This window comes from Bos grunniens, chromosome 1 (genome assembly GCF_055505025.1).
Source record: "Bos grunniens cultivar Pamir isolate PY7600 chromosome 1, Bosgru_T2T1.0, whole genome shotgun sequence".
NCBI classification, from domain to species: Eukaryota; Metazoa; Chordata; class Mammalia; order Artiodactyla; family Bovidae; genus Bos; species Bos grunniens.
The window spans coordinates 91,372,213-91,395,286 of record NC_141165.1 but is presented as its reverse complement, the minus strand read 5'-3'; the positions used below and the strand labels follow the sequence as shown (position 1 = coordinate 91,395,286).

General features: G+C 37.4%; 1 protein-coding gene across 7 annotated transcripts in view; it reads right to left on the bottom strand.

Annotated features, from left to right (window-relative positions):
* Positions 1-3,304: 3,304 nt before the first annotated feature.
* POLQ (DNA polymerase theta) overlaps positions 3,305-23,074 on the bottom strand; it is a 105,452-nt gene continuing 85,682 nt past the window's right edge. For 5 of the 7 annotated variants that reach the window (XR_015164871.1, XM_086403990.1, XM_086404000.1 and 2 more), the window contains 5 exons: positions 19,515-19,626; positions 14,381-14,505; positions 7,255-7,408; positions 4,802-4,917; positions 3,305-4,317 (listed from right to left, as the gene is read on the bottom strand). Coding sequence is in view for 4 of the 7 variants with exons in the window: in XM_086403990.1 (XP_086260116.1) it covers positions 4,204-4,317; positions 4,802-4,917; positions 7,255-7,408; positions 14,381-14,505; positions 19,515-19,626 (621 nt within the window). In the remaining 3 variants the exon portion in view is untranslated. Of the gene's footprint in view, positions 4,318-4,801; positions 4,918-7,254; positions 7,409-14,380; positions 14,506-19,514; positions 19,627-23,074 lie in introns of those variants that run through there. The other 2 variants (XR_015164872.1, XR_015164873.1) reach the window with 1 other exon arrangement.

The following is a 23,074-nucleotide window of genomic DNA, read 5'->3' as shown; positions in this document are numbered from 1 at the left end:
AAAAGAGAGAGGACCCAAATCAACAAAATTATACACCAAGGAAACCAGAATGGAAAGAGACATGTGTACCCCAATGTTCATCGCAGCACTGTTTATAATAGCCAGGACATGGAGGTAACCTAGATGTCCATCAGCAGACAAATGGATAAGAAACTTCTGGTACATATACAGAATGGAATATTACTCAGACATTAAAAAGAATACGTTTGAATCAGTTCTAATGAGGGGGGTGAAACTGGAGCCTATTATACAGAGTGAAGCAAGTCAGAAAGAAAAACACCAATACAGTATACTAATGCATATATTTAGAAAGATGGTAATGATGACCCTATATGCGAGACAGCAAAAGAGACACAGACGTATAGAACGGTCTTTTGGACTCTGTGGGAGAAGGCGAGGGTGGGATGATTTGAGACAATAGCATTGAAACATGTATATTATCATATGTGAAAAGACTGCCAGTCCAGGTTCAATGCATGAGACAGGGTGCTCAGGGCTGGTGCACTGGGATGACCCTGAGGGATGGGATGGGGAGGGAGGTGGGAGGGGGGTTCAGGTTGGGGAACACATGAACACCCATGGCTGATTCGTGTCAATGTATGGCAAAAACCACTACAATATTGTAAAGTAATTAGCCTCCAATTAAAATAAATTTAAAAATATATAAATGAAAGAGGAAACATTACAAATGATGTTTGTAACAGAAATACAAAGGATCGTAAGAGGCTATGAACAACTGTATTCCAACAAACTGGGTAATCTAGAAGAAATGAAAAAATTATGAGAAACACAAAACCTACCAAGACTGAATCATGAAAATTAGAAAATTTGGACAAAGTAATTGCTAGTAAGAATACTGATTCAGTAATTTAAAAAACCCTCCAACAAACAAAAGCCCAAGAGCAGATGATGTCACTGTTTAATTTTACCAAACGTTTAGGGAAAAATTAATGCTAATTCCTCTCAAAGTCTTCAAAAAAATCAGAGATGGGAACACTCCCAGACTCATTTTATGAGGTCAGCATTACCCTGATACCAAGCCAGAAAAGGACACTACAAGAGAAGAAAATTACAAGCTAGTATCTCTGATTTATACAGATGCAAAAATCCTCAACAAAATACTAGCAGACTGAATTCAACAGCACACTAAAGAAATTATAGCCCATAATCAACTGAGATTTATACCTGGGATGCAAGGACGTTTCAATACACGCAAATCAATAAACATGACATGCCATTTTAACAGAATGAGGATAAAAATCATGATTATCTTAATAGATGCAGAAAAAAATTTGACAATATTCAACATCTGTTCATAATAAAAACTCTTAATAACTTAGGTATGGAAGGATTGTACCTCAACATAATAAAGGCCATATATAACAAGCCCAAAGCTAAAATCTACTCAGTAGTGAAAGGTTAAAAGCCTTCCCTCCAAGAGTTAGACTAAGACAAGGGTGTCCACTCTCAACCACTCCTGTTAAAAATAGTACCTGAAGTCCTAGTACTAGAAATCAGGCAAGAAAAAGAAATAAAACAGCATTTTATATATAGAAAGTAGAGATGTAATGATGACTATAGTTGACAGTACTGGATTGTATATTTGAAAGCGACTAAGAAAGTAATATCCAACCAGTCCATCCTAAAGGAAATCAGTCCTGGGTGTTCATTGGAAGGACTGATGCTGAAGCTGAAACTCCAGTACTTTGGCCACCTCATGCGAAGAGTTGACTCATTGGAAAAGACTCTGATGCTGGGAGGGATTGGGGGCAGGGGGAGAAGGGGACAACAGAGGATGAGAGGGCTGGATGGCATCACCGACTCGATGAACATGAGTTTCGGTAAACTCCAGGAGTTGGTGATGGGCAGGGAGGCCTGGCATGCTGCGATTCATGGGGTCGCAAAGAGTCGGACATGACTGAGTGACTGAACTGAAGTGAACTGAAGAAAGTAAAGCCTAAAAGTTCTCATTGCAAGGAAAAAAACGCTTTTTGTACCTAAATGAGATGATGAATGCTAACTAAACTTACTGTAGAAATCATTCACAATATGTGTAAGTCAAGTCATTATACTGTACACAAACTTATACAGTGCTACATGTCAATTATATCTTAATAAAACTAAAAAACAAACAAAAACACAAACTACTATCTTACAGTTCTGGAGGTCAGAACTCCAGTATGATCTTACTGTGCTAAAATCAAGGTGCTGGCAGGGCTCTGTCCTTTCTGGAGGCTGTACATTCCATTGCCTTTTCCAGTTTTTAGAGGCTGTCTGCATTCCTTGGCTCACAGCTCCTTCTTCCATCTTTAAAGTCAGCAATGAAGTATTTTCAATGATCAATCTCACTCTGTTTCCACTGTCACATTTTCTCCTTTGACTCTGACCATCTGCCCTCCTCTCCAAAAGACTTTTGTGTTCATACTGAAATTAACCAGATAATCTTCCCATCTCATGATCTCTAACTTAATTACATTAAGTGATGGTCCTTTTGCCATGTGATATATGTTCACAGGTTTTGGGAATTTGGATATCAACATCTGGGGAGGGAACAAGAATTATTCTACCTACCACAAAGGGCATTTAGAATTAACATAGTGATTTGTGGACGGAAGAGCTATTAGTGAAGTTTGAACTTTATGCAATTACTAAGTTAATATACCATGTCAACTGATATCTGAATTGTGTTGCAGGGACACTAGTGTTACGTAAGTAAGCCAGGGAAACTGGAATTTTTCGATAACCGAATCTCACAAAGCAAGGAGGGCCTGTTTTTTAAGTTCAGCTGATAGGTCAAAAAGGATGAAGAAAACCACAAATGCAGAGCCATGACTGCAGAAAATGAGGTGGACATGACCCATACACCTCCACTCATATTTGAAGAACACTCACGTAAATAGACTGAGGTTTCTCTTGTGCTGGATTTTCAAGGCCACTAGACTACCAACAGCGCTACAGCTTTTCTAAGAAACATGGTACAGGTAAACATGGAAAAAACTCAAGAAATAATGATGTAACTTTCCTCTTACCTCTGTCATCTTCTGCCCACTTCCCCCAAGCATCAAAATGTCTGAGGATCAATCATGTGCACTAATATCCAACTACTAATAGTGTATTACATTTTGCTTATAAAGCAACTGTCTTTTACAATTGTGATTAACAAACATCAAAAAGCCCTTTAATAACTGATTGAGAATATAATAAACACTTCCTGTTACACAGACATTGTGAGCAATTATAAAATAAGATACACAAGCTTCTGAAGCTTAGATCAAACACAATTTTAAAAACTGAACTGCTGGTATAAAGTCTGAAATAAATTAATTTTATTAACAGAAAAAAAAAGTTGGTTATTCAGCTCTGACTGGGATTATAAAGTACAATCTTTTATCATGAGTATTCTCACCATGCCACAGAGAAAGAGGCAGTAAGGGACTGATTAGAGGAAGCGTTATCTTCTCTGGCAGTGTTATCTTATAATGCAATATAAACATACGATCTTACAGATCAGAATACTTCTTGGAGAGGTGTAGCTTGTAGCTTGTTTTATAATACCTAAGTATTAGAAATATAGTCATTGTATGAATTACAAGAGGAAAAGGAAGAAGAAATGGCAATTCATGAAAATCCATACCTAGACTACATCCATATCAAGTCTTACCACGTTATAGAATTCTTAATTTACTTGCCAATGCTGTTTTAAAATAATACTTCAGTAGTCTTACACTCATATTGGATGAAAATCACACACATCACCTAACCCTGGTGGTTTATGTTAAACCAAATCCTTATCTGCCTCTAGCTCCTGCTGTATTCCAAGTGTCTGAATCCTGGTTGGGATGAAAATGCCCCTGAGGCAGAAATGTTTCTTCATGCTCAACCAGGCAGATTAGACCCAAAGTGCTAAGTACATAATTTCAAGCATGTGTTCTGAAACTGTTTAAAGCCACAGTAAACTATAAAAGGCAATTTCACAGATACTCTTTTTGAAAGTGAATATAAACATTAAACTCGATATTTTGCCTCGAGTAGTTTTTTTACATTATAGTGGATTAAAATCTGATACACATTTTGAAACTCTCACTATAAAATTACTATCCTAAATTCATCAAGACTTGAGGGGGTTTCTATTTTCATAAAGTAGGTGAAAGGGCAATCTCTGTTCTTTCCTTGTGATTTTACCTATACCAGGCTTCCCTACAATCACACGTCAAAGTCCTTCAGCTCCCCCCAGCTGGCACCTATCCTCACTTTCACTCTCAGTTTCACAGACAGTTTTATGGCACTTTCCATTTCATTCTTGACAATCTGAGCTACCTACAAAAAAATAAAAAAGAGGTTAACAAAGAAAACAAAACTAAAAAAAGAAAAAAAAAAAAAAGAAGGAAGAAAAAGAGGTTAACAAACTCTGTGCAAAGAATCTTTGCCAGCCCACCCACTGAGGTGATAAGGCCGACAGGAGCTCTTCACTCTAAGCCAGAAAAAAGCCAGCATCCCACACTAGTCTGCACTGAGGAACTGGAGCTCTGCCAGGTTTACTAGAATGCTCAGAGCTTTGAAAACCTCAGGGAAAGACTCCAAATTCTCATCTAACTTCTCACAGACAAAAATATTCCTGCATCATGAATTTCTTTTAAAATGGGTTTAAAGCTGAGCACTCTGAGCTCTTTCTCTGCCCTTAAGATTTCTACTTTTCTATAGCCATCCTGGGGCTAAAGAATGGTTCCAGAAATCTCATGTATCTTAGCCTGACCTAGTATCTTAGCTCTCTACAGAATGCATACAAACACTGCAAAAATACCTGAACAACGTCTTCTTCTGCCACTTCATATAAGAGTTCATCATGAAGCTGAAGGATAAAGAAGCCTCCTCTGATGGGGCAGAACATCCCTTGCAGTTTTTTCTTTGGCAACAATCCTAATCCATGAAAAAAGCAGCAAAACTGATCAGTAAATAGGTCACTGGGCTTTGGGGAAGTTTTTTTAAAAGAGAGATTTAAGAAATCTTGAGAAATTATAATTAAGAGAGTAAAACACATAAAATTTGGAACTATCAAGAAAAGAACTACTTGCTGGTTGCCACCTAGCCCGCCTATCAGGTAAATTCAAATCTCCACTGACTTCCTCCCAGAAATGAGAACTCTAACAAAGATGTCAATAAATGGAGTTGACTGACACTCCCTGATGATGTCTTTTTCTGGCCAGAGTGTCATCATGGTAAAACTGGTCCCTAATTGGAGCACACACTCTAGACTAGGAATTCTAAACCCAGTGTCCAATTGTGGACTTCAGAGAACATACAAATTCCTGTAGAGACGATCTATACACTTTCAGCAGGTTCTCAAAATAACTCATGAATACAAAAATGGTTAAAAATCTAGACTCAGTCACTATTTCCTAATTAGTGGGCCAAGTGGTTTAGATTATGCCCCTCTGATCACCAAAATAAGCTTCAACATTAATACTTTTGGAATAACACCCTTTCATCGTTTGCCCATTTCTCAGAGCAGTCCTTCCTTTCTGCCATCCAAATTTCCTTATTCTTCAGGACAGCACAGAAACCATCTCCTTCAGTATCTGGTACTTCCCTCAGAGAACTCTTTAACTCCCACTACCTGCAGCCCAAATTTTCTCAGAGGTGGCTCTCACAGGGTAAGACAGCTAAGGCAGATGATGCATGGCAAGTTGCTTCCATACCAGGGCTGCAAAGGCTGTGCATGTTTGCCAGTTTTGCTTAAATCTGATCTGCCCCATTGGACTCCACTTTTCTTGCATCATTGGCTGTCTGGATGAGTTAGTTTTTCTGCATTCTGATCACTCTACCTTTGTCCTTTTTGATTTCCCTTGCTTTCTTCGGCTTCTGACACAGAATGCCATGGTCCTCCTGTTCCCTGTGAGGTCAGCTTCCTCAGGCTCAGCTTCCTTTGATCTCCCTGACCTACTACTGCCTTTAACTCAGCATTACACAATGAAGTCATTCTTAATGACATCTCCACATTGTCTTCCACTCATTCTAAAGCTTGATACTATCTATACCTTCATTTGGACACTGCATCATTCTGCTGTGAAAAGTCATGTAACTATTTCAGTCACATATCCTATCTTCCATTCCTTAGCAGATTTAAAATTCAAACATAGGTTGATAACTTTCCTCCTAAATTCTCCAAAGCACACAGTACAATGTTATTGCCCCAAATAAGTTTTGACCATATATCCTCTTTCTACAAATACAAAAGTGTGAATGTGTACATGTGTTCAAGGAAGGTCATGAACAGGAAACATGTTCCTTTTTTTGAATATCAATTGACCATAAATTTATAGTTTATTTCTGGACAGTTTCACTACTTTGTTTTATATATACACATACATACATACATACATATATATATATATATATAAATATACATACATACATACACATATTTTTTTAAGGTTTCTATGTAGAGACTTACAGTGCTAAAACCAGGATAATTGGTCACCCTTACTGCACACCTGAGAGAAGAAGTCTAAAAAAGGAAAATAACCTCTGAGTGTTATTAAGAGAATAATTTGACTTTGCAGATGCTTTGAAAGGGTCTCAGGGATCGTCTTCGGTCCACAGACCACACCTTAAATTAAAAAAGTGTTTCCAGGGAACTCCAAGGAGTATTTTCCTTTTATGATCTCCTTCTCTCATAAGTATACAGTAAGGTAAGGTGACCAATTATGCTGGTTTCAGCACTGGAAGTCCCACATCATGGGAAACCATCGGTCTCCCACAAACCGGGACATTTATCATCCTAGACTCTACAGAGGGTTTTCTATTCCAGAGGTTACAGAACAGGAAATATTGCTACAAATTGAATGCAAAAATATATAACAGAATCTGTCTTCTCTTAAGCCAGACACTAAAGAGATTTTCAGAAAAGTAAAATAGAGCCACTCATTACCAATTTTTTTGGTTGTGAAAAAAATGAATGTCATTATTTTCATAAAAACTATGTTACTTATGTTAACACATGGTAGGTTTATTATTATCTGTAAATGTTAATAAATATTTTTAAATTATCAGTTTTAATTTCTAATATGGTATATATTGGTAGATATAATGAACATAAACAAAAACTTCTTGAGATTCTTAATAATTCTAAGAGTGTAAAGACATCAAGAGACCAAAATGTTTGAGAACTGTTGAGAAATTAAGTAATCTTCCCTTTTCTTTTCTGATGTAACTAGTCTTACCATGTTATAACAGGGGCCACATTTATGAACAAACCTGTTCTTTCACTTTGGAGCAAACCCTCTCGATGACCATGAGATTTGAAAGTTGAGTGGAAGGTCTCTAACTGCTTCTGAATATTAACTGTGGCTATTTTGACAATATCAGCTGCCGAACCTTGGACTCTTGTGTTGATAGCCTGACGCTCAGCCTATGAAAAACAACAAGTAACAGGTACTCCATCAGATACACCAACATACTTTCATAACTGCTTTTAGTGTCCACAGATTAGTGCTCACATGTGCAACGAGACTGGAAATCTGGAACAGATGTAACCCAGGACATCAACTATAAGCTTCATCCTAAGATTAATAACTAGAATGATCCAGGGCCCTAGATTCTGGGCTGTCATTCACATGAGGACAGACTAAACAGAAGAAGAAGGTCAGACTGCTTCAGTTTAGGTTTCAACACTCAGGAAGTAAAAACTACATTACACTTAAAATCTATCTATAAGTTCAAAATTATTTTTAAAAGTATTTTATCAATGTTCTAAACTTCACCTTAAAGAATCTATTCTTCAAAATACAATTCCTCTTAATCCTAAACAGACATAATTGGAATACCACTCTTTGTGATGAGAATTGGAATGTTTCAAAAATCCCCCACATCAGTGGCCTCTTAGTCCTACATAGAGTTTGGCCACAGCAAGCCTGCAGCCCTCTGGTATGAATCAGAGCTTTTTATGGGCTGCTGGAGCTAGTCATTAGCTGCTGGTGAAAATGCAGATCTTAAATCCCAAGGTATTAAGTTAGAACTTCCCTGAAACTACTGCTGCCATGAGCTTCTTGGCAGGCAACCATAGCTGCTAAAAGTGATCATCGTGGGGCTACAAGAACTGGGATCTAGGTCAATATTCAAGGTGTCATTGGTCTATGATTACCACTCCTGTTGTCCCCAAAAGGCTCAGAAGATGGGAAGGGTCTACTCACTGAAGGCATCTATGTAACTTGAGAGGTGTTCTCTAGTTCCCTGTCACCTGGGCTACACCCAACTCCGAGTATATTAAATACTGGTTAAAGAGATAGACTTAAAAAAAATTAATAACTTGTTTTGTCAAATGCTGATGAATCCATCCTAAACACACTCGGCTGTCACTGTTTTAAGAGGGACTGAATTTCAAAGTTCTACTGATTACTCCCTTTCTTAAAGCCATATGCCTTTGTGTAGTGGATTGTTATTATTGTGATAACTTGCTACCTTTCTCTGTGAAGTCCGGAGCCTCCATCCATTGCCATGTGATTCAAAGTGTTTTTCACTCTCACGGACTTAACTGGTTTTGGCCAATAAAATGTTAGCAAAACTTACATATAGCACATGTAAGGAGTTTTGGGAGCTATCTAACACCATCAGAAAAAGAGGGTTTATTCCAGATAGGGACTCTTCTTCATTTTGAATTTTAGAATGAAGAAAATGCAGAACACAGCCACAGTCAACCCAGAACCAAACTGTAACATGAATTAAAAATAAAGCCTCTTATTATAAGTCACTGAAATTCAGGGCTTAGTTTGTACTGTGACGTAAGCAAATAAAACCAAAATATATACCTCATTCTCATGATACTGTATTTCCCTGAGACTATTCCAAAATAAGAAAACTTGGCAGTCTCAGCTTTGTGTCCCAGTCTCAGTCCCTTCTCATCACTAGTGCATTTTCACATACATTAAAAATACATAGCTTTCTGGTAATGGGAGATTATGTCATTAGGACCAACCCTCCCACTGATGATAACCAGAAAAGGTGGTCAGAAAATGCCTCTTTGAAACAATCAGACAGGAAAAAGGAAGTAAAGAATTACAGAACCTAAAAAACTAGGAGAGAAATGAAACCAAAGATGTGACCCTAGCTATGGAGGTCACCCTTTTTCCTAGGGAAATCAACAGATTGCCGAAGAGGCAGCTGAGATAAAAAGCTAAGCAGAACTTGATGGTCTTGAGGATTGATAACAAACATTTGGGCTCAGAGCCGAACAAGTAGGAGGAAGCCCAGTAAAGAGACAATACAATTGTTTTTATAGAAAACTAAGAAAAATAAAAGTCAATAGGAACAGACTACAGGAACACAAGTATGAGATGTATTAACTACATGCTATAAAGGAGTACGTAAAGGCTGTATACTGTTGCCCTTTATTTAACTTATATGCAGAGTACATCATGAGAAACGCTGGACTGGAAGAAGCACAAGCTGGAATCAAGATTGCCAGGAGAAATATCAATAACCGCAGATACGCAGATGACACCATCCTTATGGCAGAAAGTGAAGAGGAACTAAAAAGCCTCTTGATGAAAGTGAAAGTGGAGAGTGAAAAAGTTGGCTTAAAACTCAACATTCAGAAAACGAAGATCATGGCATCTGGTCCCATCACTTCATGGGAAATAGATGGGGAAACAGTGAAAACAGTGTCAGACTTTATTTTTCTGGGCTCCAAAATCACTACAGATGGTGATTGCAGCCATGAAATTAAAAGACGCTTACTCCTTGGAAGGAAAGTTATGACCAACCTAGATAGCATATTCAAAAGCAGAGACATTACTTTGCCAACAAAGTTTCGTCTAGTCAAGGCTATGGTTTTTCCTGTGGTCATGTATGGATGTGAGAGTTGGACTGTGAAGAAGGCTGAGCGCCGAAGAATTGATGCTTTTGAACTGTGGTGTTGGAGAAGACTCTTGAGAGTCCCTTGGACTGCAAGGAGATCCAGCCAGTCCATTCTGAAGGAGATCAGCCCTGGGATTTCTTTGGAAGGAATGATGCTAAAGCTGAAACTTCAGTACTTTGGCCACCTCATGCAAAGAGTTGATTCATTGGAAAAGACTGATGCTGGGAGGGACTGGGGGCAGGAGGAGAAGGGGACAACAGAGGATGAGATGGATGGATGGCATCACTGACTCGATGGACGTGAGTCTCAGTGAACTCCGGGAGTTGGTGATGGACAGGGAGGCCTGGCATGCTGCGATGCATGGGGTCACAAAGAGTCAGACACGACTGAGCGACTGATCTGATCTGATTATCAGACTTATTAGACTATAAAATGATCATGCTATCAAGAAAATACAAAACTGAATATTTCACCACAGAATCAAATACACATAAGAGCAAAATAAAAACTGTACCACCAAAAATATTAAAATAATATAACTTAAAGCACTTAAACTGTGCTTTCTCTGTAGTTTGGTGTATGTGTGCAGTGGGGAGATAGTACTGACTTGGAAAGAGCATAAAAAGGCTTTCTGGGGTGCTGGAAAAGTTCTAGATCATTCCGAACTTAAAAGCTCAACAGTTGCAAATTAGGCAACTTAAAGATAAGCTAGAAGAAAATATCCATAATTAATCATGATGAAATATAAACATGGAAAATACCAACCAGAGGATATGAAAAGGAGGAATTAAAGACAAGTTTTAAAATTTTGTATTACAAGTTCCAGAAAGAGAGAAGAGATTTCAATGAAACAATGATTGAAGAAGAAATGGCTAAGAATTTTCCAAAATCAACAAAAGATCTCAAGGTACAGATTCAAGAAGTCCTAAAGCACACCAAAAAGGATCAATTAACACACATCCAGACACAAAGGTACATGAAGTGAGGAAAAAAAAAAAACGCAAACTTAAGTACATCACAGAATACCTGCTGGAAACCACAAGGAAAGAAAAATACTGTATTGAAAGCAACCTAGAGAAAAAAAGGCAGATTACATTTAAAGAAGAAACAGACCAGGGTGGGCCAGTTACAGCCTACAGGTCAAGTCTGGCCTATCACTTGTTTCTGTAAATGAAGTTTTCCTGGAAGCCTGTGTCTATGACTGCATCTGCATTAGTAAAGTAGAGTTGAGTAGTTGTGATGGAGACTCTATGGCCTACAAGTACATATATAAGAGAACTAACTTTTTCTGACACAGCACTATTAAAAACCTAAAGGGAAGTTCTACTTACTGGTAAAACGTTTAAAATTTCCCTCTGAGATCTGAAAAGTGGCAAAGATGTTCACTATCACTAATTCTATTCAACACTGTACTACCTAGTAAGTCAAGCAAAAGTTAAAAGAAGAATAAGACTTGGAAAGGTGGTTAAAAAACTATTTGGGGGAGGGGCAGGTAATAACTGTGCAGACAGAATACCTGAAAGTATCTACAGATAACATTTTGGAATTAACAAGTAATATTTGCAAGGTTTCTAGACAAAAAAACAATAAAGACAATTATCTTTCTATACTAGCAGCAAAGGGTTAAAAAATGTAAAAAGGGAAGGAAAAGAATTTTTAAAGATACCATTCACAAGAGTATTAAATTTTGCAAATATCTAGCTATAAACTTAATAAAAACCTTGTAAGATTTCTTCCCCAAAACTATACATCACTTTGAGAGAATTTTAAAAGACCTAAGTAAATGGGCATGTATAACATGTTTATCAACTGGAAAACTCAAATTTATAAATACATCTCTTAATCCCATCTATGAACTCAAAGCAACAGCAATTAAAAAATCCCAACAGGGTTTTGTTTTTGTATGGAAATTCACAAGCTGCTTCTACGTAGAATTTATATGAAAATGCAGAAAATCCAAGAATAGGCAAATATTCTTGGGGGGGCAGGCAGAGGGTAAAAAGCAAGTTGGAAAACCTACTTTACCATATATCAAAACATCTTATAAAGTAGCTGTATAACTAAGGCAGTATGGAGGCTTAATTGCTCAGTCGTGTCCAACTCTCTGTGACCCCACGGACTGAAGCCTGTCAGGCTCCTCTGTCCACGGGATTCCCCACGCAAAAAGAGTGGAATGGGTTGCCATTTCCTACTCTAGGAGATCTTCCCAACCCAGGGACTGAATCTACTTTTCTTGCATCTCCTGCATTGGCAGGCAGATTCTTTACCACTGTGCCACCTGGGAAGACAATATGGCACTGCTTAGAGGATGAGTAAATACAAAATACCAAAACAATGTGTCCAGAAATCGACACATCCATATTTGTAGATTTAATTTTTGGCAAAGGTGACTTTGCAGAGCAGGGGTGAGGTGAGTGAGGTGGGTGAGGTGGGGAAGGAAACAGTCTTTTCAATAACAGCTTGTACAACTGTAGGGGTAGGGAGAAAACTTGACCCTCAATTTCGCTAAATGTATAACAATCAATTCCTAGTTGATTGTAGATATAAATTTAAAAGTCAGAACCAAAAACGTCTACAGAATTGACATTGGGGTAGAGAAACCTTTCTTTAATAGATCATAGAAAGCACTACAATAATACAAAAGACCGATAAATCCATGTAAGCAAAAGATTCATATCTGGAATATAAATGTAAAAGTGAAAGTGAAAGCGAAGTCACTCAGTCACGTCCGAGTCTTTGCGATCCTATGGACTGTTGCCTACCAGGCTCATCCGTCCATGGGATTTTCCAGGCAAGAATACTGGAGTGGGTTGTCATTTCCTTCTCCAGGGGATCTTCCCGACCCAGGGATCAAACAAGGGTCTCCCACATTGCAGGCAGACGCTTTATTACCCTCTGAGCCACCAGCAAGTAGTGAAGTCACTCAATCGCGTCTGACTCTGCGACCCCGTGGACTGTAGTCCACCAGGCTCCTCTGTCCATGGGATTCTCCAGGCAAGAATACTGGAGTGGGTTGCCATTTCCTTCTCCAGGGGATCTTCCTGACCCAGGGATCGAACCCAGGTCTCCCGCATTGCGGGCAGATGCTTTAACCTCTGAGCCACCAGGGAAGTCCCTTATAAATGTAAGGACTCTCATAAATCAATTAAAGGACAGCCAACTTAAAAACAAAAAGACTTGCACAGATACTTCACAAAAAGTTATCCAAGTGGCCAATAAACATATAAAAAATGAAGTTCAACATCACTAGTCATCAGGGAAAAAGCAAATTAAAAGCACAATGAGGTACCAAGATTCAGATACCAGAATGGCTAAAATCAAAAAGACCAACGATTTCAAGTAATAGCCTGCCTTTAAAAGCGTTCCAATAGCTGCTTTCATGTGACCAGCAGAAAATTATCTATGCCCAAGTGACAACTCAAATTCTCCACTTCTATCAGATTGGCTTTTAGCCAACCCTTACCCAAACTTTTATTCATTTGTGATCATCTTTTTTTCTCATGCCCAGCAATCTAACCTTTAGTCTTCAGGTATCTGTTCAAGTCCTACCTCCTCCAGGAGCCTAGATCATTGACTATACATATATGTGTTTGCTTTATCTCTTCCAATATATTTCAAGACTTACTTTCCCTAGTGCATCAACTACAGTGAGTATAGTTGTAAATATGGTAAAAGTCTGGGAAATACCTGAGGTCTAGTATGTGGATATTCAGGAAGCGAGAGAGTGAAAAAGTAACAAAAACCCAATTATTCCTCCATAGTTCCTAAGAGCATTACTGCTCTGAGAGGGTGTAGCTCAAGACAGAAGTTTAGCAATTTGGCCGTTGGATATTTTCATTACATACAATGTGTAGTGGGCAATGACACATCAAAGTATGGGGTAAGGGCAAAATACAACCAGTTAAAACAGGAAGCTTTGGATTATAACAGGAACTTAAATGCTAAAATACATGGAATACTTTTATGGATCCCAATGATTTCACAAAGAGATTTTGGTCATAATTAGAGTAAATATCATCAATAAATCTTTTAAATGATATTAAAAATAGCATTTTTAAATATTTTGGGTATCCTAGTAACCTCTGATGAGCCAGTATTTTTTAAATAAAATAAACAAAAGGATTGAACAAAAAAATTCCACAATTCAATGACTGGCTAATCTCTGAAGACACTGGCAATCTGGTGTGATATGACAAATTAGTATATGATATCTGAAACAAAGAACAATTAGCAAGTGTAAGAATTAAGTGTATATATAACTTATTACCAAAGCTAATAAATAACTGCCTTACTAAAACAGAACACCTTAAATTGGAATATTATTAAGTGAACATATTTACATCAGTCTCCTAAAGACAGTGGTCAGCAAATACGGGCATATACCGTCACTTCAGAAGTCCTTAATGAAACAGAAGATCCAATTCATATGCTAGTCTCTAAAAGAGACATTAGCAGGGTTCAGTCTTTGATGCAAAAGTATATGTCATTAAAATATTAAGTTAAAAATCCAGAGAAATTTCAACATACATGAGCTTTATGATAAGGGTTGTTGTCTTTGATTCCTGGTAAATATCTACGCCTTCCCAAAATGGTCTGAACAAATCCATCTCTTTTACAGTTCTTCACGGTCTCTCTCATGAAATGACTAATCCCTACAAAGAAAATAAAGAAATAATTACAATCAACATCCATCCTTTATCTCACTCACTAGTTTCAATACAGTGAAACAAACCAAAACTTGACAATGATTAACATTAACATCACAGCATCAAAATTTTGCATGTAAACCTTCATTCACTTTTTCTTCCAGTTCTACTGAGAATTAACTGACATACACCATTGTGCAGCATGACAGCTTGCTTTACATGTATTTGAAAAAGTGCTTGCTTAGACGGCATGTATACATAGACTGTGAAATGATTACCACAATAGGTTTAATTAACACTCATCATCTCATATAGCTTAGACACTAAAAGGACTTTAGAAATGACATTAATCTCTTTGTTTTTTAACCACCACCACCAACAAAAAATACAAAACTAAGCTCTAGAATGACAGAGCAGGTACTAAAACCTAGGCAGTTTTATTATAGGACCTTAAGACTATTCCATGCTACTTTCACAGGGTTCTGTTCTTTGATCACATTATTCCTCTTTCACTCTGATTTTACAATTTCCAGGCTTGGGTTTCCCTGGTGGCTCACACAGTAAAGAATCTGAGTGCAATGCAGGAAACCCAAGTTCAATTCCTGGGATGGGAAGAACCCTTGGAGAAGGGAATGGCTACCCACTCCAGTATTCTTGCCTGGACAATTCCATGGACAAAGGAGCCTGGCAGGCTACAGTCCATGGGGTTGCAAAGAGTTGAACACGACCCAGCAACTTACACTTTCACTTTTCAGACTTAATACATTCCAACAGCTCCTTGTTACCATCTATGCTATGATTCAAATAGGACCTAACTGAAACTAATGCATGAGTTATAACATTTCCTTAGAAATATATACTATTCCTTAAAATTAAAAGACTATTCCCTACGCCAGAATTCATCCTTTTCCATTTTTAGGTCTTCAAATTCTTTGCTCCAGGTAGGCCAATCTCCTCTTTGCTCACTGAGCTAGAAAAGTTCTTCTCTTCTGAAATATTCTATTTCTATACTCTTTAAAACACATTCAGGTATAGAGAATGCCAATCTATCTAAATTCTCATGTGCTCTTTCTGCTTTCTCTCAGCTCTGCTCATCCTAAGTAATAAACACTAATACTTCCCAATTAAAACCCCTTTTAAAGACTTCTGTTGTGTGGGTGGCACAGATTGTGGCTGACAGGAAGGTGAGAAAACCCAGCAAGTGAGGCTGTTGGTGATATCTGACCACTACTACAGAAATTTCAGAAAGCAATCAGACTCTCATCTTCTTCTCTAGAAGAATTACTGTGATATAGCTGAAAGAGCAAAAAGGATGAGATTTAAAAGACTGCACTTCTACAAATTCTTTTACCTGACTCCTGCAGGAGGCCTTCAAATATTCAGACTGCAAGAACTACTTTAAAAAGCAATCAATGCTGAGGTATATACAATAAGCACTTTAATAAATGTATATACCTTTGTAAAAACCACTACAAGATACAAAACATTTTAATCAACTTCACAGCCAGCTCCCCATTATCAGCCTCAAACACTCATGGACCTACTTTAATACACCTTATCTTTTTCATGTTCTTGAATTTCATAAAAATTGAATTTCACTGTATGTTCTCTCACTTATCTCTGCCTTCTCTTACTAAGTAGCATTCCACTACAGAGACATGCCAAAATTTGTTTATCCATAATCCTGCTGACAGATAATTTGTTCCTGTTAAAATGGAGATAGTAGGCCCAAAATGAAGTCACTTAGGCCAAATCCTATGTCAGCAGACCAAGACATAATACCTAACCTGACTTCAGTCTCAACACCCCCAGGAGTAAAATCTTTAACCATTCAATCTGAATTACATGGTCAGCTTTAGTGAAGTTATCTGTCCAATAGGCCCTTAGGAGGGGGACCTTGCCTGAAACAATACTACATTCTTTGCTAATAATTTCCTTCAACTGCCTACCCCATTTCTACCTTTAAAAAACTTTTTTACAGCTCAGTGCAGTTCCTTTCTATTGCTAGATAGGATGTTGCTCAATTCGTGAATCATGGAATAAAACCAATTTGATCTTTAAATTTACTCAGTTGATAAAGAGAAATGGAGTAATAGATACAGAGAACAAACAGGTTGTTACCAGCGGGGGGAGAATGGGGAGGAGAGAAACAGGTGTAGGAGATTAAGAGACACAAACTTTCAGTTTCAAGACACGTGTTACAAGTATGAAATGTTACTGAATTAAATAATTCAATAATTAAATAGTTATTGAATACAGTCAATAACTATTTAATATCTTTGCATGGTGATAGATGGGCAACTAGAATTATCATGGTGACCATTCAAAATGTGTAGAACTATCAGATCACTGCTGTATACCAGGAACTAACATAGTTTGCAGGTCAATTATTTTTCAAAAACAAACTCATAGAAAAAGAGATTTAGATTTGTGGCTATAAGAGGTGGGAAGCAGGAGAAGGAACAGGTGAAGGTGGTCAAAAGATGCAAACTTCCAGTTATAAATAAATACTAGGAATGAAATGTACAACACAATAAAACTAATTAATACTGCAGAATGTTACATATGAAAACTGTTAAGAGAGCAAATACTGAGACTGTCACCACAAGGAAAAAATCTTTTCTCCTATTTCTTTAATGTCATATCAATATGAAAAGACAGTTGCTCACTAAGTCTATGTGGTAATCATTTCAGGATGTATTTAAATCAAATGATTATGCTGTACACCTTTTATAAAGTGCTGTGTGTCAATTACAGTTCAATAAAACTGAGGAAATTTTAATTTATTCACTTGGATTTTTGTTGTTTAACATTTCCAGTCTTTGGCTGTTATAAATAAAACTGCTATAACACTCACATATAAGTCTTTCCTAGGACATACGTTTTCATTTTTCTTGGGAAAACATCCAATAGTAGAACTGCAGAATCATATAGTTAAAGGTATGTTTAACTTCAAATGAAAGAGCCTTACTGTTTTCCAAAGTGGTTGCATCATTTTACAACCAGTCAGCAATGTAAAAGAGACACAATTTAAAAAAAATATTAGCATTCTAATGTTTCTGTAATGGTATCTCTTTGTGGTTTTAATTTGCTTTTCCCTGAGGACTAATGATGATAACACTTGATGTAGTTATTCAAATATTTTCTTTTGTGAAGTATAGGTTCAAATCTTTCAAACTTTATTTTTTTTTCAAACTTTATTTTATGCATTATTTACCTTCTTAGTTGAGTTGTCAGATTTCTTTATATATTCTGGACACAAGTCCTTTGTTAGATAATAGGAACTGTAAATATTTCTTCTCAGTCCATCACCTGCCTTGTATTTTCTTAATGGTACCTTTTATCAGTATTTATTTTTTATCGTTAATTCAGTATTATCATTACCTAAGAAACTGGTGTCTACCTCAATGTCCACAAAGCTCCTCTCCCTTTTCTTCTGGAAGATTGATAGTTCTAGTTTTTACTTTCATGTTAATGTTTCATATCAAATTACTTTTTGAATATAGTATAAGATAAAAGTAGAAGTTCATCTTTTTTCCATACTGGTATCCAGCTGTTCTAGCACTTGGTTGACAGACCATCTTTCCTCCATTGAATTACCACAGCAACTCTGCTGAAAATCAATTCACCGTGCACATATAGACATATTTCTGGATACTCTTGTGTTTCATTGTTCCCTAAAACTTCCCTTAGGCCTATTCTTGATTACTGTAGTTTTCAATAAATTTTGAAACCAAGGAGAGTAAGTACTCAACACTGTACCTTTCCCTGCCAAAACTATTTTAGTTATTCCAGACCCTCTGAATTTCCATGTAAGTTTAGAATCAGCTTGTCAAATTCGATACAAAGTCAAGATATTTTGACTGGGAATGCACTGAATCTATACAAAAATTTACAGAGAACTGTCATCATAACAATATGGTGCCTTCTAGTAAAGTAACATGGTGAACCTCACATTTACTTAAGTACTCCTCAATTTCTCTTAAACCTCAAAGGATTGCTTTTGGGTTCTCAATAAAGTCTTGCACATACTCTATTATTTTATCCTAAGTATTTCATGTTTTTGATGTTACTGTAAATGATTTTATTTTTACTTCATTCACTGTTTATTGATAGTATATAAAAATAACTGACTTCCTGTGCTAAACTTAGTTATTTGTTATAGTAGTTGCTTTTGTAGAATTCACATGATTTTCTATGTACAAGATAATGTCAAGTGAATAAGGCTTCTTTTTGGGGATTGGGGACAGAGTTGATTACAAAGGGACGTAAAAGAGCCTTTTGAGATGACGGGGGAATGACTCTGTATCTTAGTTGTAGCATAGATTATACGACTGTAAGCATCTCTCAAAATTCATAGAACTCAAAATTCAGAGGTGAATTTTACTGTATACAAATTACCTCAATATACTGGTAAAGAAGAGAGAATTTAAAATGATGATATTCAAACTGCTCTATAAAAGCAATTGTTCTGTCTTAGTTTATGGTATATTTAATCAATGGTTTACTATTTCAGTAGTAGTAATAGTAGTGTTAGTCACTCAGTTGTGTCCGACTCTTTGCGACCTCATGGACTGTGGCCCTCCAGGCTCCTCTGTCCATGGGATTCTCCAGGAAAAAACACTGGAGTGGATTGCCATTCCTTTCTCCAGAGGATCTTCCCAACCCAGGGCTCAAACCCAGGTCTACTGCACTGCAGGCAGATTCTTTACCATCTGAGCTACAGGGAAGATCCTAAAGCATAGGACAATCCCTAGATTTTTAAGATTTCCGCAGTGACACAGTAGTATATATATCAACTTCATTTTGCTATTCCATTTCTGTCCCTACTTTTATGAAAAAAGTACATCTTTGTAAATAATGATAAGTAAAGTTACTGATGTTTAATTAATAATGCTTGATGAAAACTTCTGTCAATAGAAAATTCTGTAACACAAACTTTAAAAAATATAATATGGAAACAGAGTTGAGAAGAATAGTATCTAGAAGATAATTAACACTCAGTACTTCCTTACCCGTGTATCTGGATTTGAAGGAGTCAATGTAGCAAGCAGCATCATTTTCTTTAATACCCATCTGCTCTCCCAAAGACTTAGCTCCCATTCCATAAATGATTCCATAGCAAATCTGAAAGGAACTCATCACACTCAGTATGTAAATTACAGTTCAAAATCACATAAAATGCAAACCTAAGAAGTTCATTAGGATAGAAATTTGGTAAATTTTTCATAGTAAGTCAAAGGAAGGGCTAGATTTGCTTTCATGAGTTAGATCCATAGAAGCTGGTATCCAGTGAACGCCTCTTCTGCCTTTTAGCAATACATTTTGAGGTGGGGAAGAAGAAAAGAAGGGGCAGAATATGAATGAGTATGAGTGTGTGTGTGTGTTAAAAAAACAATGTTAGTGATTTAAAAGGGAAGATTTATTTTTGGCTATCATTTTTCCAGAAGTCTTCAAGGCAGCTTCCAAATCCTCATAATACTTCATTAACTGCTGCTTATGGAGAAGGGAATGGCAACCCACTTCGGTATTCTTGCCTGGAGAATTTCATGGACAGAGGAGCCTAGTGGGCTACAGTCCATGGAGTCAACTAACACTACTACTACTACTACTACTGGCTTCCCTCAAGGCTTTTTCTGACACCAGTACAGTGGGGACAAAGACATGTACTGTTGGAGGAAAGAGCCAATTCTGATTCCATGATGGATCTGTTTATTTGACTTTACCCTTTGTTTTTCATTACTTTTGTTATTATAATCATATATAATAACCTGCCAGGGACCTGTCCCTCTGCCTGAAGAGATTAATACAGCCTCTCCATAAAGGCCTGCCTCAGGGAACCTTGTTGCTCTGCTTGAAGATATTAATACATTCCCTCCTTGAGGGTGGCCATTCCTGGGGATATTTGCAAGATAATGGTCTTTACTTCAACTCCTCCCCTTCTCTGTTCTATAAAAGAACCTGGGATCCAGACTCCCCCCAAGATGGTTATTTTGAGACTTAGTCTGCCATCTTCTAAGTCAACCAGCTTTCTGAATAAAATCATATTCCTTACCTAAAAAAAAAAAAAACACAAAAACCTGTTGCTTAAGGAAATGCCTAGAAGTCAGAAAAGAGAAGTATTATAAACATTGCTCTCCTCATCTTTGAATGGGACTAAAAAAGCAGAAAGAATAGATTATAAGGGTTCATAATAAGGAGGATGTCTTTGGAAATAAATATCCTCTTCATCTCACAGCCACCTGAAATCCCACAACTGCAGAATTCATTTGGGTTAAATACAAACTCCAGAGAAAATTTTGAGAGTAGTGTAGGAAAATGGTCTAAATAGGTCAAAAAAACAAACTAATTTAATAATAAGTATTGCATGGGTTCAAATCCTAGTTCCACTGTTTAAAAGAGGCCTTGCACAAGCTATCTCGTATCTCCATTTCTTCAAGTAGAGAATGAGGATAGTGTCAACTACAAATTGGTACTTGCCAAGCGCATTGCCAACAACTGAACAAGGGTGTTTGCCACCTGCCCCTATGGAAATTAAAGCCTATGTTGCTACAGCTGTCAACATCCCTTGAGAGAGTTCAAGGTAGAGAGAGGCATTCTGTGCTCCAGCAAATCTGGTGGGACAGGTCTTTAGATAGTTAGATGTTTTTATGAACAGATTTTAAGAATCGATGCTTTTGAACTGTGGTGTTGGAGAAGACTCTTGAGAGTCCCTTGGACTGCAAAGAGGTCCAACCAGTCCATCCTAAAGGAGATCAGTCCTGGGTGTTCATTGGAAGGACTGATGCTAAAGGTGAAACTCTAATACTTTGGCCACCTCATGAAAAGAGCTGACTCACTGGAAAAGACCCTGATGCTGGGAGGGATTAGGGGCAGGAGAAGGGGATGACAGAGGATAAGATGGCTCAATGGCATCACCGACTCAATGGACATGAGTTTGAGTGAACTCCGGGAGTTGGTGATGGACAGGGAGGCCTGGCGTGCTGCGATTCATGGGGTCGCAAAGAGTTGGACACAACTGAGCAACTGAACTGAATTTTATGATCTCAATCCTTGCATCTCCCCATATCTAGAAAAGCACTAAATCCCTTCATGGTGACATACCCTAGTAACTAGCAGAAAACCGTTTGTAAAATGAGTGCTTAACGGTATTGGACTCCACCTTCACCAAAAACTTACATATTGACATTCCTCCCACTACCTATTTGGAGCAGTCTCTCAGAGCTATCTGAGGTACTGCCTCCTGGGTGGCAGTCCTCATTTTGCCCCAAATAAAACTTAACTCACAACTCTCCAAGTTGTGCATCTGTTTTTAGTTGACAATAGTAATACCTACATCTGGAGATTGTTAGGATTGTGCTAAGGAGCTTCAGTTGTGTCCAACTCTGCAATCCTATAGACTATAGCCCACCAGGTCCCTCTGTCCATGGGATTCCCAGGCAAAAATACTTGAGTGGGTTGCCATGCCCTCCTCCAGGGTGTTAAGATTAGATGAGTTATTATACACATATGTTTAGGACACCATCTGACACAAAGCAAGTTCTATATAAATATTGGTAAATAAAATTTAAAAAGAAAAATTGCAAAAAAAGGATTATCAAAATTTCAAAATACTTTTTCTTTAAACGTCACATTTAGAATGGTTTTATTCCCTCCTGTTTTCTTTTTAGTCTTTTTACACTTTCTAACTCAGATATCGCTTAGCTGATAACCTTGGCAATGCTGAGATCCAGATTAGATGGTTAAGTGCCTGGTGATTCAAGAACAACAACAAAAAAAATATGATATAGGATAAATACTATTAAATCATGCAAGAACTTACTAAATAGAGGCAGCTATTTAGCATCAGTGTATGCATGTTTAGATAATGGGGTCAGAATGTCTAAGTTCTGGTATTCTGAACTTATCCTGGCTCTACCACTGATAGCTATGTTAAGCAAACTACTATTAATAGCATAACTCCAGAAAGAATGAAGTGACGGAGCCAAAGCAAAAACAACACCCAGTTGTGGATGTGACTGGTGATGGAAGTAAAGTCCGATGATATAAAGAGCAATACTGCATAGGAATCTGGAATGTTAGGTCCACGAATCAAGGTAAATTGGAAATGATCAAACAGGAGATAGAGTGAACATCGACATTTTAGGAATCAGTGAACTAAAATGGACTTGAATGGGTGAATTAACTCAGATGACCATTATATCTACTACTGTGGGCAAGAATCCCTTAGAAGAAATGGACTAGCCATTACGGTCAACAAAAGAGTCCGAAATGCAGTACTTGGATGCAATCTCAAAAAGAACAGAATGATCTGTTTGTTTCCAAGGTAAACCGTTCAATATCACAGTAATCCAAGTCTATGCCCCAACCAGTTATGCTGAAGAAGCTGAAGTTGAACAGTTCTATGAAGACCTACAAGACCTTCTAGAACTAACACCTAAAAAAGATGTCCTTTTCATTATAGGGGACTGGAATGCAAAAGTAGGAAGTCAAGAAACACCTGGAGTAATGGGCAAATTTGGCCTTGGACTACAGAATGAAGCAGGTCAAAGGCTAATAGAGGTTTGCGAAGAGA